This window comes from Mastigoproctus giganteus, chromosome 8 (genome assembly GCF_048544385.1).
Source record: "Mastigoproctus giganteus isolate SK-2022 chromosome 8, ASM4854438v1, whole genome shotgun sequence".
Lineage (NCBI taxonomy): Eukaryota > Metazoa > Arthropoda > Arachnida > Uropygi > Thelyphonidae > Mastigoproctus > Mastigoproctus giganteus.
In genome coordinates this window covers 95,638,609-95,658,080 of record NC_143582.1, presented here as the reverse complement: position 1 = coordinate 95,658,080, position 19,472 = coordinate 95,638,609, and the positions used below count along the sequence as shown (strand labels likewise).

General features: G+C 37.4%; 1 protein-coding gene across 2 annotated transcripts in view; it reads right to left on the bottom strand.

Annotated features, from left to right (window-relative positions):
- RpS24 (ribosomal protein S24) overlaps window positions 1-17,956 on the bottom strand; it is a 55,445-nt gene extending 37,489 nt beyond the window's left edge. For both annotated transcript variants that reach the window (XM_090378830.1, XM_090378829.1), the window contains exons 1-2: window positions 17,900-17,956; window positions 4,293-4,361 (exon numbers count right to left, since the gene is read on the bottom strand). In XM_090378830.1, coding sequence (XP_090234956.1) covers window positions 4,293-4,361; window positions 17,900-17,902 — 72 coding nt within the window. In that variant the 5' untranslated portion in view covers window positions 17,903-17,956. The remainder of the gene's footprint in view (window positions 1-4,292; window positions 4,362-17,899) is intronic.
- Between the last annotated feature and the right edge of the window lie 1,516 nt (window positions 17,957-19,472).

Below are 19,472 nucleotides of genomic sequence, written 5' to 3'. Positions count from 1 at the left end.
TTAACATAATTAATAACATAACATAATTAATTAATAAATTAATAGAATCATGACTCAGACAAGAGCAGCAAAGCAAGAGGCTCAAGCTAAAGGAAGTGCTGTGGCTCAGAGCAGAACTGAGGGGGGCAGTTGTCCTCTGACTCACAGCCTTATAAAATGCACTGTTTGCTTGATGTTTGCAGAGCAATCGGGTACGGGACATGATACTGCCATGGGGGATGTCTTTGTGTGTGCGCGATGCAAGGAGTGTATCGATATCACGCAACAACTCAGCGTTCTTGTGGGCCTATATGAGAGCTTGAAGGACACGGTGGATGCCCTCGAAGAAACTAAATTGAGGGGCCCATCAAGCTCTCAGCTGCCCACATCAACACCAGAGCTTGCACTTGGGCATCACGTGACAGAGAGGCAACCCCCAAGGCAGAATGCGCTGGTCCAGAAGGAACTAGTAGTTGTTGGTGACTCTATTGTCAGGGAAACGGGGAACATGCTTTGTAAAAAGGATAGGTGGAACAGGACCAGGGTATGTCTGCCAGGGGCAAAAGTTGATGACGTTGTAGAGCGAATATCATCTTTTAAGGGCACAAAAGGTGATATAGTTGTACACGTTGGCACTAATGATATTAAGAGTAGGAGATCGGCAGAATTACTTAACAAGTACAGGTCACTGTTGAACAAAAGCCGAGAATTAGGGTTGAATTTGAAAGTGTCTGCAATTCTGCCCAGACACGATAGGAGGGAGTATATGAGGAGAGCCTTGTCGATCAATTCGGCCCTGGAAAGATTGTGCAAGGCTCAAGGGGTAGAATTCTTTTCAGCCTGGACTGTACTTGTTAACAGGAGAGATTGCTTCTACAGGGATAGGATACACTTAAATAGAAAGGGTGCAAGAATATTTGCTGATGCTATCGAGGCAGTGTTAGGTGGGTCGGAAAACTGATAGCTTGGGGGGGGGAGACAAAGACCAATAGATTGACAGTAGCCACTGGCAGAGGTGAAAGAGATTCTTGCACTGCTTCTATTAGAATGAGCAGAAGCCCGAAGAACAAGATGCATGATATTTCAGAGACTGCTGGGAGCCATTGCGGTACAAGTAAACACATGGGTTGTGTTAGGGTAGCTAAGAATAGAAACAGGTGCAGGTATACTTGCGTGTACACCAATGCTAGGAGTTTAGTAAATAAATTTGATGAATTTGAGGTATTGCTCAAAACACCAAAGGCAGATATTGTTGGGATATCAGAGACGTAGTGTCACACAGATATAAGGGATGCAGAACTGGAATTTGGGGAGTACAACGTCTACAGAAAGGATAGACAGGATAGGAAGGGAGGAGGGGTTATGCTATTAGTTAAGAAACACATAAAAACCAAGGAAGTGAAGCCAGTCGACATCGCTGGACAGTGCAGTGTTGAGTCAGTTTGGTGTGACATAAGCATTGGGAGATCAAAATTGAGAGTAGGAGTGTGCTATAGGCCTAATGACTCTGATGAGTATAATAAGAAACTGTACAGGGAAATAGAGTGGGCCAGTAAATCAGAGAGTCTTATAATGGGAGATTTTAATTTCCCACATATTGACTGGAATTTGGGGGCTGGTCACTCACACACTAGCAGGACTTTTGTGGATTTATTGGATGATTGTTTTCTACATCAGCATGTTCGGGAGGCAACTAGAGGGAGTAATACTCTTGATTTGATTATCAGCAGTGATTCTTCATGCATTAAGAATCTGCAGATAAATGAACCACTAGGTGGCAGTGATCACAGTGTGCTGAAGTGGGATTTACTCAAAGAGGTAACTACCATTAGGGGTAAAGGGAAGGGTTATTGCTTCCGTAAAGGCGACTACGATGGACTGAGACAGTATTTAAATTCTATACAGTGGAACCAACTGATGATGTTATCAACAGCAAATTCAAAATGGGAAGCATTCAAAGAACTTATCTTGGAAGCTACTAGGCTTTACATACCGACTAAGAAATATTGTTCAAGGTTTAGGCCAAAATGGATGTCAGATGAACTAATGAGGCATATGGCAGAGAAGAAAAATGCATGGGATAATTACAAATTAACACATGACACAGAAGCCTATGATAGATACAAGTTGATATGCAACCAAGTTACAAAGGAGGTTAGGCAGGCGAAGGCAGATTACGAGAAATCCTTGGCAAGGGATGCAAAGAAAAACAGCAAAGAGTTCTTTACTTATGTAAACTCTAGAAGGAAGGGATGAATCAGATTGGTCCACTTGATATTGAAGGGTCAACTGTTGATGATCCTGCTCAGGTAGCTAACAAACTAAATGAATATTTTGCATCGACATTCACACATGAGGAGTTATTCAGCGAGGGGAATGCCAGAGGTGTATTCAACTCTAGCAGTAAGCTAGAGAATCTTGTAATAACTGAGAGTAAAGTGGAGGAGAAACTGTTGAAGAAAAACACAAGAAAGGCACCCGGGGTGGATGGGATCTATCCAGTTATATTAAAGGAGGCAGCAAAGGAAGTAAGCAAACCCTTAGCCATAATTATGAGAGCTTCCTTGGACTCAGGGGAGGTACCCATAGACTGGAAATGTGCAAATGTGACCCCAATTCACAAAGGAGGATCAAAGGCTGACACAAGTAATTATAGACCTGTGAGCTTAACTTCTGTTCCAGGAAAATTAATGGAGGCGCTGGTTAAAGAAGCACTGCAGGATCATTTAGACAAGACTTCAGTTATAGCTCGGACACAGCATGGCTTTGTTAAGGGGAAGTCTTGCCTGACCAATTTGATTGGATACTATGATGCAGTCACAAAAGAACTGGATGCAGGGAATAGTTTTGATATTTATACTTGGATCTTAGAAAGGCTTTTGATACTGTTGCACATGGAAGAATGCTACACAAATTGGAGCAGTGTGACATTGGAGGCAAATTGCTGCTATGGATAAAGGGGTGGTTGAGGAGGAGAAGACAGAGTGGTAATCAATGGACACTGCTCGTCGTGGACTAATGTTATTAGTGGAGTCCCTCAGGGCTCAGTGTTGGGTCCATTATTGTTTTCTGTATTTATAAATGATATTGATGATGGTATATCAAGCTTAATGTCCAAGTTTGCAGACGATTCAAAGGTTGGCAGGGTTGTCAAGGACACTACTGACACTATGCTGCTGCAACAGGATCTGGAAAGGTTGAGCAGATGGGCTGAGAGGTGGCAAATGAAGTTTAACATTGACAAATGTAAAGTACTACACATGGGAAACAGCAACCCCAGAGCAACGTATCAACTCTGTGGTACTACACTGACAGTGGTAGAGAATGAAAGGGACTTGGGGGTGGTTGTGGAGGCAGATATGAAGTTCTCTGAGCAGTGCAGACGGGCTGCAAGAGTAGCTCATGGAGTGTTGTCAGTGATATGCAGGAATTTTTCCAGCAGGGATAGGGAGGTGATTATTCCCTTGTATAAGGCAATGGTCAGGCCACACCTAGAGTACTGTATACAGGTCTGGAGGCCCCATTTCAAGAAGGATGTGGAGCTGCTGGAACGAGTACAGAGAAGGGCAACAAGATTTGTGAATGGAACAAAGGGGTGCTCTTACGAAGAAAGGCTTAAGTTTTGCAAATTACAGTGTCTGGAGACTAGGCACCAGCGAGGTGATCTGATAGAGGTGTATAAAGCCTTGAATGGTTTGAGCATGCTCTATGCTGATGGGATTCTTCCTCTAGCTCAGAATAATCACCTGAGAAGGCATAAATTCAAATTGAGGAAAGACAGATGTAGGATAGACGTGCGGAAATTTGCCTTTAGCCAGCGGGTGGTTGGTTGGTGGAACAGACTTCCACCCCTTGTAGTGGAGGTTGATAGGCTAAATAAGTTTAAGGCTCAGCTGGACAGGTATTTTGAACGAACAGAGGGGTGAAGTAGGTTTTTTTTTTTTTTTTTTGGCTGATGCTGCATAAGCTTGCTTTCTTGCATCAAATGCCTCTGCTAATGCTAATATCATTGTTGAAAACGTAACCCCTGATTTTAACATTGTCTACAGGGAAAAAAAATTCTCACTTTACGAGTGTGCGCTAGGAACGAATTACCTCGTAAAGTCGAGATCTACCTGTACTGGAAATATTTTATAATAAAAATTCAGAACTATTATATGATGTGTAGTATTATGATAAAAACAAAGTGTTGGAATATATGTATTTAGAGAAGTTAAAAAATGGCAGAGGGACAACAAACAAAACCAATTACAGAATACACCTGCATTAGGTATAGTGGTAAAATGAAAATACAAATTAAGCATAATACTTACCATCTGCCTTCTACAGAGCAGGCGGTTGGACATAAATTTCTTTGTTCTAATTGTTGCTGTTCCTTCACTCTAAAAAACAAATCAAGTTTGTAAAGAAAACTATTATTTACTTTATTAACTTATATAAACATAGGTCTTTTCACAGATCTGTATTTTTAAATGAAATACCTAAAACACATACAACTACTGGCAAATTCACATAACGCAACAAAGAATAACTTTTTCTGACAGCAAAACAAAGCCACCACAATGTGGTGCAGCGGTTTACTCTATATCAGCAATTTTCCAAGTACAATACATTACACAAGAGGTACAAATTTTGGTGATACTATAGTGTGTGATCTACTGTGTCTACCAGACGCTATGGTGGATGCTAAAAATATGATATATGAATAAATATGAATGTGATAAAAACACAAAATTATGTGCTAAATGATTTTTAATAAAGACTAAATATTAGCTACTCTAATTTTATGTAGTGCAGTATTATGATAAAAACAAAGTTATGTATTGAATGCATTTCTATGTGAACACCACCTTTTGGATGTACCCTAACACGTAGGGCCTTGTGATCAATGTGGTAGCATCATGCAAGGAAAAAGAAAACATGACAGAGATGGAGAATATAGGCCTATATTTCATTGTCCATGTAAAGGGTGCCAAACTTCACATTATGTCCAGAAAGGCAATGCATTCTTCCATTATACGGACATGAACAACAAAACTGCAATCTGAGCCTGAGCAAAATTTTAGAACTGGTGTTCTTTTTTGTAATGGAAATACCAATGGATATGGCAGTTACTCACAATACTATAACTGACTGGTATAATATGTGCAGAAGTGCGTGGACCACTATTTCTCACAATGCACAAGGTAAGATGGTTGGTACAGAGCTAAACACCATTCAAATCGAAGAAGCAACATTTGCCAGTTTACAGAAATATAATTATGGGAGAATGCTAAATGGCGACCAAGCTCCTCTCTCCGAAGATAGCGACACAGTTGTATAAAACAACAGGCACTATGAACCAATAATTGATGGACCTTGGGTTTTTGGTCTCCAGCGTGGTATTTTTATGTGCAATGGCCTGACAGAGTCACTTTGATCTCCACCACTGAACGGGGTTCAATGAATCTAGTTCGGTGATTCATTCCAATGAAATGGCCTGCATATAGCAGTCTAAATGTAATGGGTTACCGCAATTTTATGGTGAACTATCACAAAAATTATGTGGATCCAGTGATGGGAGAAAACATGCAAGTGATGGTTGGATTCCAAAACACGTATTCTAAAGAAAACGAAAGGTATCAACAGTAAGCTTTTTCAATCTCACCTTGATCACTTTTGATGGAAAGTGCTAAGAAAAGATGGAAATGATTCATTTGTGATATTTTTAAATGATATTTGCAGTGTACATCATTAAAAAATATAAGAAGTGCAAGTCATTCATTTAAATGTACTATTTAATCTGTTTATGTATAATTCATAAAGGATATCATTTAAGCTAATATTTAGTTTTTATTAAAAATCATTTAGCACTTAATTTTGTGTTCAAAACCCATTCGTATATATTTTTAGCATTCGCTATAGCATCCACCACACGCTACAGTGCCAGTACAGTAGTCTGCACATGTTCTTCAAGGTTGTTTCAAATGTTTCCACAAATTGTCTTGAAATGCTCCAGTGGTATATTCACCCACCTATGTTTTCAGGCAACTGTAGGTTTATTATGACAGCTGGCAATATGAAAATAAATTTTTATATAAACTGGAGAAGACAGTGCCTCTTAGCAACTGTCTGATTTTGGCTTACAAAAGCCAAAATTCTGAGGAATTCAGATACAAAATTTGTCAAAATTAAATCGATTGATACATAAACAATCATGGAAGGTAGCTTTATAACGGAGAGTTTATGATTTTTATACAACTTACTGTATTTTTTGACTATTACTTTTTTTTTAAAAATTCTGATTTGATTTTCAATAATAATTTCACTCTAATACTGGGCAACTAAGTCAGCATAAGAGCAATTAGTATTTAAAGGCATTTATGTACAAAGTTTTCATTTTTATGAATTTTCAAAATTTGATGATGCCTCATTACAGAGCTGGCTGCTAGCAGAAAACTCAGTACTCCCAAAAATCACTTTGAAAGATTTAAAGAACCCTAGAGGCTCACATCTGGTGAGTATGGTCCTGAGCTGGATATCATCATCATTCTTTTTCTTGGTGATTCCCTTCTGATTCTTGTTCTCTCTCTCTGGGTAATTCAGATTTTTTTTTTTTTTTTGGCTGCAGCATAAACTTTAGGCTAACTTGCACCATATGCTACATTAATAATAATAATAATAAGAGGCAGCCTATTGCTTTACATCCAAGGGGCATAAAAGACTAAGGAATTTCATTTTTAATTATCTTAATAAAATACTATAATGAATCACAGAATAATAACAAAAACAAGTCTTGGGTAGGTAGTTTTTTATGGAAGGATTTTAATTTATTATCAGCTTACAAAATACAAAGAAATAATCTGGCTAACTCCAGCTTACAGCAAATTTGGTGTACCACTCTCGAAAGGATATTATGTCTTGCATAAAAAAAAAAAAAAAAAAAAAAAAAGAAAGGGAAACAGCAAAAGAAAATAAATGTAACAATCTAAAAACCTGGTGCTACACAAAACAGAATTATCACTACCTGGTGCTACACAAAACAGAATTATCACTGTCACTTTTTTTATCATATGATGAGCAATACCCGAAGGAACCAGTTTTTTCCTGCTTCCTTCGTGTATCGTGGCCATGAGGTCCAAACAGAGGGTACGGCACCATCGTAATATCCAAGCCCGATGTGGGATTTGAACCTGCGACCTTTGGGTTGCCAGGCAGGGACTTTACCCACCCAGCTAGCCAAGTCTACATCACTGTCACTAACACAGCTGAATGAATGTACTCTCAGCAAGAAGAATGCTGTCAGCATTGAGCCGTTTCAATCCATTCAAAGCCATAAACACCTTAACCAGATCACCTCACTTTTTTGCCTTGTTTCCAAACATTGCAATTTGCAGAACTGAAGCCTTTCGTGGAAAGACCACACTTGTGTTTCCTTTAGAACAAGTAAATACATGGGCTGTGTTAGGGTAACTATGAGTAGAAAAAGGTGCATGTATGCCAATGCTAGGAGTATAGTTGATAAATTTGATAAGCTTAAAGTGCTACTCAAGACATCAAAAGCAGATATTGTTGGGATATCAGAAATGTTGTCACACAGACATAAGCAGTGCAGAATTGGAATTTGGGGAGTACAATGTGTACAATGGAGAGCCAGGACAGGAAGGGAGGAGGGGTTATGCTGTTAGTTAAGAAACAAAATCTAAGGAAATGCATCCAATTGATGTTGGTGAACAATACAACGTTGAGTCTGTTTGGTGTGACAAGCACTGGGAAAGGAAGTGATTATCCCCTTGTAAAAGGCAATGGCCAGGCCACACCTTCAGTACTGTATACAGGTCTGGAGGTCTCATTTTAAGAAGGATGTAGAGCTGTTGGAACGAGTAGAGAAGGGCAACAAGATTAGTGAATGGAACAAAGGGTTGCTATTACTAAGAAAGACTTAAATCGCAAATTACAGTGTCTGGAGACTAGGCACCCATGAGGTGATCTGATTGAGGTTCATAAAGCCTTGAATGGTTTGAGCATGCTCAATGCTGATGATATTGTTCCTCTTGCTCAGAATAATCGCCTGAGAGGACATAAATTCAAAATGAGGAAAGGCAGTTATAGGATAGATGTGCGTAAGTTTGCCTTTAGCCAGCGGGTGGTTGATTGCTGGAACAAACTTCCATCTGTCGTAGAAGTTGATAGCTTAAACAGATTCAAGGCAGAACTAGACAATCATTTGGAGCAAGTGAAGAAGGGTGTGGTTTTTTTTTTTTTTTTTTTTGGCTGATGCTGTATAAGCTTGCTTTCTTGCATCATGTGCCCTTACTAATGCTAATGCTTTACCAATCCTGCTGCCCTTCTCTGCACCTGCTGCAGCAGATTTACACCCAAAATTGAGACCTCTAGACCTTTAGTACTCAAGATGCAGCCTAACAACTGTCTTATACAATGGGATAATCACCTGCTATTCTGCTGCCAAAGTTACTGCATCACAGTGACAAAGCACTATGAGCATATCTGCAAAGCTCAGAGAACTACATATCTGACCCCAATTACTTCCAGATCTTTTTCATTTTCCACTACCCTATTGTCCTTCAATATCATTGGAAATTTCTTTTCTATGCAAATTGATAACAACAAGCTTGGAGAAAATTGTCATTTTCTCCAAGCTTGTTGTTACCAATTTGCCTCTTGTGATTTCCTTTCACTAAAAATTTATCCATTGCTAATATTGTCTAAAAAAAAATAAAGTTACTTCTAGAATGTACTATTACAGTTAATTAAAAATACCTGTTCTATACACATTAACTGAATACGTTTTCAAGATTTAAAAGCACAAAAAGTACTTTAAAAACACAAAGGAAATTTTTTATTATACTGCTTACAAGTTGCACTTATATAACTGCAGGGTGCCTGGGAGAGACCCTAAAGTGATAAGAATGGCCAAATAAAGGTGAACACATCTACTTCTAGGAATCAATAGGTGAATAAAGGATTAAAGGTGAACAGATCTAGTAAAAGGTAAACTGCAGCCATTATCAACCCACTGCAGGATGGAAGCTTCCTCAACAATTCATGTTGAGGGAAATGGACCACAATCTGCCACACTGGTCCAGTACGAGTTGGCAGATCGACCGTATTTAGCAGTCAGGGGCTTGAACCCGGTCTACTCAAGGAGCGTGTGCTATTGCACACCCGCTCCTGATCACTCGGCTACTAGGAATCAAAATGCGACGTCACATTGACTGCTGCAATGGAGTGGAATCGGTGCAGTGTAAATAAAGAAATTTTTTATTTGAATTAATTTTTATTATTAAACTTGGATTTATTAATTTTTTTATTTGCATTTTCTGCGGCACACCTGAAGCATACTTGTGGCACACAGGTTGAAAAACACTGAATCACCGTATCTCCTACTCAACAATCCCTTTATCAATAGCAATAACTTGCCCTTAATGCCACACTGATCCAATATGTACAAGTCTTTTATGTCCAACAGAAATCTAAATATATGACATTAAAATTATTTTTTGCCTCCAGTTTCTTTGTTACTACATATATACCAATCAGACTGGTCCACTTCTTTACAAATCCTTGCTGTGACTACCGAATAATTGCATTGCTGTCTAGATGGTCCTGCCCTACTTCTTTAAAAAGTGACTCCATTATTTTCCCTAGAACAGAAATTAAGCTAACAGGTCTGTAATTACTCATGCCACCTTTTGATCCTCCTTTTTTGAATTAGGGTTATGTTCCACATCACCATTTCACAGGGACCTCCCTCGAATCCAACAATGGAAGTGGGTTTTTTTTTTTGGCTGATGCTGCATAAGCTTGCTTTCTTGCATCAAATGCCTCTACTAATGCTAATGCTATGCTCTCATAATTATGGCTAAGAGTTTACTTACCTACTTTGCTGCCTCCGATAATATACTTGGATAGATCCCATTCACTCTAGGTGCCTTTTTTATGTTTAGCTTCAGTAATTTTTCCTCCACTTTAATCTGAGTTATCACAAAATCATTAAACTTCCTATTAGTTTGATAAATTTCTCTGGCATACCCTTCCCTAAAGAATCCATGTGTGAATGCAGATACAAAATACCTATTCAGTTCATCAGCAAACTGAGCAGGATCACCAACAGTTAAACTACTAACATAATGCGGACCAATGTGATTCAATCTCTTCCTTCTACTGTTAATATAAGTAAAGAAGCCTGCAGCTCTCTTTGCATTCTTTATCAGAGACTTCTCTTAACTTGCTTTGGCTTCTCTAACCTCCTTTGTGACTTGATTATAGACCTAGTTTATATCTACCATAGGCTTCTGTATCATATGACAATTTATATGCATGCCAAGCATTTTTCTTCTCTGCCACAAGTCTCATCAGTTCGTCTGATGCCCATTTAGGGCTAAGCCTTGAACAGTATTTCTTGCATTTTTTTTTTTTTTTATGCAAACCCCAAACACGAGAGGTATTAGAACCTATAGTACTTTGTACCACGCTTGGGTTGGAGGTTGAGAAGACGAAAGAAGATATTTGTTGACATTGCACTTGAACTTGTAGATTGTAATTTTCAGGAAATGCGTATGAAGGAAGGTTGTTCCAGAAAATGGCAGTTGAATGAATAAATGAGGATGATGAAAAGTTGATTCTGTGGGTTTGAAGTTGGACAGTAAATGGATGTTGACTGGTGGCAGCACGTGTTCGGACTGTTTTGAAAGAGAGAGCGGGAATTATAGAAGCCAATTCAGAAGAACAGTGCCCATGGAAGTATCTGTAGAAGAGGCATGCAGCCAGAAACAGTACGTCTATGAGGAAGTGAGTGGAGAGACTCTGTTAGAGATGAATCATTAATTAACCTAACTGCCTTCTTCTGAATGGAATCAAGAAGCCTGAGAGAGGTTTTGGGGGCACCACCTCAGATGTGGGAACAATATTCCATGGCAGAGCGGAATTGCGATTTATACAGAGTGAGCAGCTATTTGGAAGAAAAGTAACACCGAGAGCGAAAGAGAAAACCAAGTTTTTTAGATGCAGAGGAAGCAATATTTGTAATGTGCTTGTGCCAAGAGAGATTAGAAGTCAGGGTAATACCCAAAAGAGATATATCATTTTGCCTAGAAATCAGAGTGTCACTAAAGATAAGCATAGGACCAGAAGAATCCTTTTTGCGAGATATAAGACAAGACTGAGTTTTAGAAGGGTTGAAATCAACTAAGTTGTCTTTGCCCCACTCGAGAATTACCTGAATTTCGGCATTTAAGGAATTGGTAGCAGATTTTCGAGAAGTTGAAGCTGATTGAGCATTTCAAGGTTTCTCAAAATGGAAAGTGGAATGCAATGTGCTATCATCGGCAAAACTATGGATAGGATTTCCAGTCAATGGAAGAAGGTCATTAATATACAAGAGGAAAAGAGTAGGGGAAAGAACTGAACCTTGGGGGACACCGGCATTAGTGGAGAAGTTAGAAGACAGAGAGCCACCTACCATCACCCTCAGTGAGCAATCAGAGAGAAAACTGGATAACCAATTACTAAAAACAGTTGGCAAACTAAGATGGAAGCTTGTTTAGAAGACCTTTATGCCAAACACGATCAAAAGCCTTTGAGATGTCAAGAGCAACTACTTGTGTTTCACCGAACCTTTCCATTGAATTAGTCCATAAATGGGTAACATAAGCCAGAATATCACCAGTGGATCGACACTAACGGAATCCATACTGAAGATCGTTGATCAGACAGAAGGTTCCTAGGTAGTTTAAGAGTTGGCTGTTAATTGATTTCTCCTTTACTTTGGAAAGAGTAGAAGTACTATTATTGCACATCTATTATACTATTGGGGAGAAACAGTTGTATATTCTACAACTGTTTCTCCCCAATTTGAATTTGCCCCCTCAGGCAATAAATCTGGGCAAGAGGAAGAATCCCATTAGCACTGAGCAGCATTCAAAGCCTTATACACCTCAATCAGATCACCTTGGAGGTGCCTAGTCTCAAGACACTGTAATTTGCAAAACTTAAGCCTTTTGTTGTAAGAGCAACAACCCTTTGTTCCATTCACTAATCTTGTTGCCCTTCTCTGTACTTGTTCCAGCAGCTATACATCCTCCTTAAAACGAGGCCCCCAGACCTCTATAGAGTACTCTAGGTGTGGTCTCACCATTGCCTTATACAAGGGGATAATCACCTCCTTATCCCTTCTTTCAAAATTCCTGTACAGGAATATCTCGCAGAGCGCAGTTTTGAACAGCATTGTTTACAAATTGAAAAAAAAAAAAAAAAAAAAAAATTAACTGCGTTACACACCAATACATTTAATATGTATGTATTATAATGAAATCAAATGATTTTAGCATTAGTAGAGGAACACGATGCAAGAAAGCAAGCTTATGCAGCATCACCAAAAAAAAAAAAGTTCAGATTTTAACCCCCCCCCCCATTCGTTCCAAATACCTGTCCAGCTCAGCCTTAAATTTATTTAGGCTATCAACTTCCATAGCTCGTAACTCGCATTGGGAATGCCACAAGGCATATCCTTATGAGTGCCAATGTCCTTGGGCAATACTGATGTAATTTTCCATTATTTGAGTAAAATTTGAACTTAAGAAAGACTAAAATTTAAATTTACAATGTACTGCAGAATTTTAATTAACAAAGTATTGTAGAAATCAAACCTACAAAAACTTAATCCACTAGTGAAGTTAAAATTCAGCTACTGAAGTAACAAAGAATGTAAATTAGCAGAAATACTTTAGAAAAGTTAAGAATTAAATTCACAAAATATTGTTGAAATTAATTTCACAAAATTACTGAAATAAAACAGAGATCACAGAATTAAAACCATACACTTGATTTTAATTCTCAGGTTGCCATCATTCTACCATGATACTTAAATGTACCCAAAGAACAGCGAACTTGGCCTCCATGCTTCAAAATCTATTTTACTTCAGTGGCATGCATTAATTGAACCTGTTGAAATCTCTTTCCTTTTAAAACTTCTTTCTATATAGTAGTAAATGTCCACCAAATATTCATCTGTTTTCACAGAAAGGCCTTGTTTTTAGCACATCAATTAATCAAATGATAAGAACCTATTACAAGGTAGTGCACAATCTCCTCTTTCATTTCAGTTGCTACTCAAGTTTTTAGACATACAATTACAGTGGAACCTGACATACTTTCAAGTTATTCAGAAGGTTCCATGCAGAGCCACTTCCAATGCTGGTGCTGAAAGCAAGCTGCTTTCAATTCGATTTTAGCATTAGCATAATTCAAGGTCACACCAACTGTTGCCGCAACTCCCATTATATACAGACTCTGTTAGCATTCATACATTACTAAACACTCTAGTTTCTAAGTGGTGAGGTCGTTGACTTCTACATAAGCTGTACAAATATTTTTCGCTATGTATTTTTATTAAAGATTATTTTTTAAAAACGTTACACCTTTATTAAGGACTACTAAATACGGCAAATATGAGTGGAAAGAAGAAATGTAATGGCGCTGAGTGTTCTTCTAGACCCAAACATCAAATGAGGTATGAAAGTAAGGCAGGTGTTGCAAAATAACATTCGATGTATAGAGATGTATGCAGATAAAACGAAGAAAAAAACTGCAAACTAAGCTGATCAGTTATTTTTCAAAATAAAAATACAGTACACACTTCACTTATATTCTTTTTGGTATTGTCAATACAAATACTTATCGTATTCAGTAGTCATGGGCTTGAACCCCGGTCCCCTCAAGGAACGCATGCTATGCACTCTCGCTCCTGACCACTCGGCTACATCAGGCCCTTTTCGTATGTACATATTGCAATAAAATTCATTTGTACTGTACTTAGTAGTATTTTTCATTTTTATAATTTTAATTTCTTTTTTTGCAAGAACTTCATGTGCATCAATTTATAGAAAAAAAAACACTTATATATTTTTGCAACTCAACCCATATAATCAAACTGTCGGAACCCATTACATTAAAATATATACTAATAATACCTCGATCAGCACGGTATATTTTTGGCACGTATTAACCGTACTATGCGAGGTATTCCTGCATATTACTGACAAAACCTCATGACCTACTCTGGCAGCCTGTCTGCACTGTCAGAAAACTTCATATCTACCTGCACAATTACCCTTAGGTCCTTTTCATTCTCTACCACTGTGTAGTACCACACAGTTGATAAGTTACTCTGGGATTACTGCTACCGATTTGCAGTACTTTACATTTGTCAAAGTTAAGCTTCAGTTGCCACTTCTCAGCCCATCTGCTCAACTTCTAGATCCTGTTGCAGTAGCATACTGTCATTAACAACTCCACCAACTTTCGTATTGTCTGCAAACATTAAGCCTAATATACCTTCATCAATATCATTAATAAATACAGAAAACAACAATGGATCCAACACTGAACCCTGGGGGACTCCACTAATAATATTAGTCCACAAAGAGAAGTGCTCATTGATTACCGCTCTGTCTTCTCCCACTCAACCATCCCTTCATTCATAGTAGCAATTTGCCCTTAATGCCATACTGCTCCAATTAGTATAGTACACTTCCATGTGCAACAGTATCAAAAGCTTTAATAAGATCGAAGTATATGATATCAAAATTATTTTTTACATCCAGTTCCTTTGTGACCACATCATAGTATCCAATCAAATTGGTCAGACAAGACTACCCTTTAAAAAAACCCATGTGTCCAACCTATACTGAAGTTTCGTCCTGTAGTGCTTCTTTACTCACTGCCTCCATTAATTTCCGAGAACAGTTAAACTAACAGGTCTGTAATTACTTGTGTCACTCTTTGATTCTCCTTTGTGAATTGGGGTCACATTTGCATATCTGCAGTCCATGGGTACCTCTCCTGAGGTCCAAGGAAGCTCGCATAATTGTGGCTAAGGGTTTGTTTACTTCCTTTGCTGCCTCCTTTAATATAACTGGATGGATCCCAGCAACTCCGGGAGGGATTATCTCTGATATCCCTCCACAATTGTCTGTATTTGATGATTTAACCAATACTTAAAATTCATTATTTTTTTTTTGCTAGTTGTTGGCACATCGGCTTCTGTGGCCATAATGCACCTACCAAAGTTTTTGCACTTTACTCTGATCCAAGCCCAAGGCGAAAAATTGAATCCGCGACCTTTGGGTTGAGAGGCAGGCAATTTACCCACCTGGCTAGCCTTTAAACTTATTCACAGGTAGTTCCCATTTTACGATGGTCAATTTTACAACTTTTCACATTAACGACTGTTTGAAAATAACAAAAAAATCACAACTCAGTAACACGTTACAGCAACACCTGCAAGTCCAAACACATACTATTGTCAATACTTTTGTTACTTTTGTTCTTCGTGGTGCATTTTGGGTGGAATGATAGCTACGCCAAGAGTTATTATTATTAATAGCCATATGGTGCAAAGAAGCCAGAGGCTTATGCTGCACCAGGAAAAAAAAAAAAAAAAATTCCCAAGTTACCCTTAGAGAGAGTCAAAAGTAGAAGGGAATCACAAAGAAAGAGAGGAATTACGATATCCAGCTCAGGACCTTGGGTGTGCTACACCCATACTCACCAAATGTGAGCCCCCAGGGTTCTTTGTTTACATTCAGTGTGCCATGTTTGTTTCATTGTGAATTTCCCCTCAATTGTTGACAGGTTACACAGTGTTATTTCTCATTAATAATAATTTTTGTGTAACCATGAGCTGGGGGAAGGGGGGGAAAGAGTGACTGGTGAGCATCTTCTATTGTATCAACGATTATGAACAACGTTGATAAAATAAAGCGCGCACACACAGGGATAACAAGTGTGTCATCCTCCAGAACAACTTATTCATGCAGTGAGACAATGGAAAAAAATGGAGAAATTGTTAGTGTTGTGGGTTTGATGATATGAACCAAAATAACATTGCTGTTACACAGGTCAAATTCTGGACAAGTCAAAGTCGTTATTTGATGAAATATGTGAGGAGTCTGGTAGCACTGAGCAAAGGGTGGTTTCATCAGTTTAAAAACTGATGAAATTCACAATGTGAAAGTGTCTGGTGAGGCTGCTAGTGCTGACGTTGCAGTGGTAGACGAGTATCCTTCCGAATTTAAACGCTTAATAGACGAAGGCAACTACCACCCTGATTTAGTTTTTAATGTGGACAAAATGGGTAGTGGAGTCATCACTTGAGTAAACCTATCTAAGGCCTGACGTAGCCGAGTGGTCAGGAGCGAGAGTGCATAGCACGCGTTCCTTGAGTGGACCGGGACTACTAAATACGATAAATATTTGTATTGACGATTTATTGTCAAAATAAAATAAAATTTCATTTTATTTAATTTTATTAAATAAAATTTTATTTATTGTCAAAGTAAAATTTTATTTTATTATTTTATATATAAGTATATATAAAACATGTGCATTAAATGTTTAAAATATTTAATTATTTATAAAGAACAGAAATATTAGTGCAAACTTGGAAAAATTTTGGGAATTTTGGAACCTATCTCATTCAATTACATTATAATTTGGTCTTGTTTTACGACTGTTCATTTTACGACCCTGTTTTGCTGGAACCTAACCATGTCATAAAACGGGTCCTATCTGTACTATGCTCCTAGCAGTGGTGTACATGCAATTATACATGTACCTGCTTTTACTCTTAGTTACCCAAACATTGCTACTTCACCTTTACATAGATCAGAAAGAGTCTCTCTCTCTGTATAATAAAGTAACTAATATTAATATATTAGTAGTAATATAATTGTTTCTAATCCTGCACTAATTATATTAGTTAGCCCATGTATTTATCTGTTTCGTGATAACTCACAGTAGGGCTTGCTTGCAATTCCTGGCACATTGCTTTTTGGGCTGCTGCATGTTCCAATAACAGCAGTGCTAAAATTACTTTCAACTCCGCTTGTGGCTCTGGTTAGTCTCAGCAAATATTCTTGCATGCCTTTCTATGCAAGTGTATTCCATTTCAGTAAAAAGTCTCTTCTATTAACAAGCACCAAACACTCAGAGGAGGAAAAAAAAAAAAAAAAAAACTCTACTACCCATGAGCCTTGCACAATCTCACCAAGGCTTTATCAATTAACATGGCTTTCAACATACATTCCCTCCTATTGTGTCTGAACTTGCACACTTGAAATTTTATTCAAACTCATCTTTTGCCCAATATTACCATGTACTTGCTGTCATTGCTATGTCACATTTACAAAACCAGAAAGGGCAAATGTCTGATTTGACTCAGGATTCATAAGTGAAGCCCCCTTTTTTCCCCCTCTCTCTCCCTCTCCAACTTCTTCACCTGCTCTTTATATATATTGAAAAAATATATATATAAATATATATATATTATCAGAACGCTATTCTGACCTTTTAAGTCAGAACAACGTTCCGACCTTTTTTTTTTTTTATTTGATAACAGGATACTGTACTATTCTAACACCTTTCTGGAATACAAATCAGCCAAGGTAAACTCATTTATTGTTTATGACCAAAAACTATCATAATTCTATTTTCCTTGTTAATATCCTCATAGGTGAGTGATGATCTCCAAGCTTTTGGATAGGGAAAAAAGTAATGTGATGAAAAGTAGTTTCACTCACAATGAATTGTACTTTCTAAGCATAATGGAGTAAGGTAAAATGAATAATTAAAAAAAAAAACAGCACATACGAGACTAAGGACACTATTATGAACTACTGATTTCAAATTAATTGGCTTGTGCTCAATAAAAACTTTCTGCAAAACCTAGCAGATAACGCAATACCACTGCAGGGTAATCCGCGAGTGCCAGCTTGCTAATACAAATTTCTATTAATATTTGTGAAATAAACTTCATTAACAGTTAAAAAATCTTTAAGAAATATATATCCACATTCTTTACGATAAATTGAAATATGATGGCAATGATAATAACAAGAAATGTTCATAAGTCAGCACTCACCATTTTTGAATATACGAAATTCCAACAATAAGTACTAAAAGAAGCGACGCCTGACGAAAGAAGCAGTAATAAGAAAATCGTACAGATAGAGGGGGCAAAAAAGAGAGGGAAAATTGTAATAGTACATAATAAATAAATATTAAACATTTATGATAAACATATTTCAAAGAACTTGATTGCAAACACACACATATATTTAAAATAAACAATAAAGTAAAAACAATACAGATGTATAGATGTAAAAACAATACAAAATAATACAGATGTATAAAATAAATAAAAATCGAAAGACAAAAATTAACCCAGTATTCTGCAGAATGCGCTAAAATCAACTGTAGTAGACAGATCTTGGATATTTCCTTATCTGGGAAATCTTGGATATATTTTTAATCTGTATTAAAACTTGTGAATATATTTCATAACCTTTTAGCCAAACTTTTCTTCTGTATTATTTTCTTCCTCTTTCTTAATTAAAAAAATAAATAAATAACAAAATCATCTGTCTCTCTCCCTCTCTCACCCATTCTTTCTCATCAAAATCTCACGGTACCCATCAAGGTGCTTTCGCAGAATCTAGCACGAAATCCTGTACTGTAATGCTTCCCATGGGATTTTGTTCTGAAGGCTGGATTTTTAAGGTCGAAAGACTAGAAATACACTAATAGAACTGGAAAGAAAGAAGGCGAATGAAATAATCACATTCATAAGTGTAGCTACATTATTGTGAAAGTGTATTTCTGAAAGTGCATCTCTCCTTCAAGTGTAAAAGAGAACATTTCAGGATGTACATGATCTGATAAATTGCTTCAAGCACGAATGTCTCTTGAAGTCGTTTTCAGAAAATATTAATGTACATTCCATATAGCGTCATACAATCAGAATATTTCACATAATTCTTCAAGATTGCACAGATTGTGAAATAGAAGCAAAATATTTGACCCACTAATTCCTGGTTCTCTATATAATCTAGCCCTCCACCTGTTTAATAGATAGTAAATGGAGGTTCCTTCCAAAAGAAGACATCTTTCTCAAACATTGGACTGATTGTGCCACAACTACAATACCACTGGAGTCTGAAGCCATTTTATAAATTTCGACGCCATGGAATAAAGCATGATTTGGCCACTTATACTGTACTTGTTGGAATAGATATTTTTAGTGAGTAACACAAATATTTATTTTAAAATAAATAGAGATTTCTGTTAAGATTATAAATTTTTAATATATCCAACAACCCTTCCTTTTTTTTCTTTCTCATACACCCATTTACAAATTGTTTTTGATCAAACTAAACCAAAATACTTGTAGATTTATTGGGGTATGCGCAGAGGCGTAACTAAGATATGTCGAATGTAGACAATAGCCATACGTGCCAATTCAGAATCTGGGGGGGGGGGAATTGAGTAAGAAAATTTGAAGATTGACTCAATTTATAAAAACGTCACTACAATTAGTATTAGGAGTGCCAAATGATGCAAGGAAGCAACTTATACAGCATTAGCATTGTGCAGTTATGGGCCAAAAAAAAAAAAAGTCGACACTTCCTATTTCACCTATTCCTTCCCTCCATTAG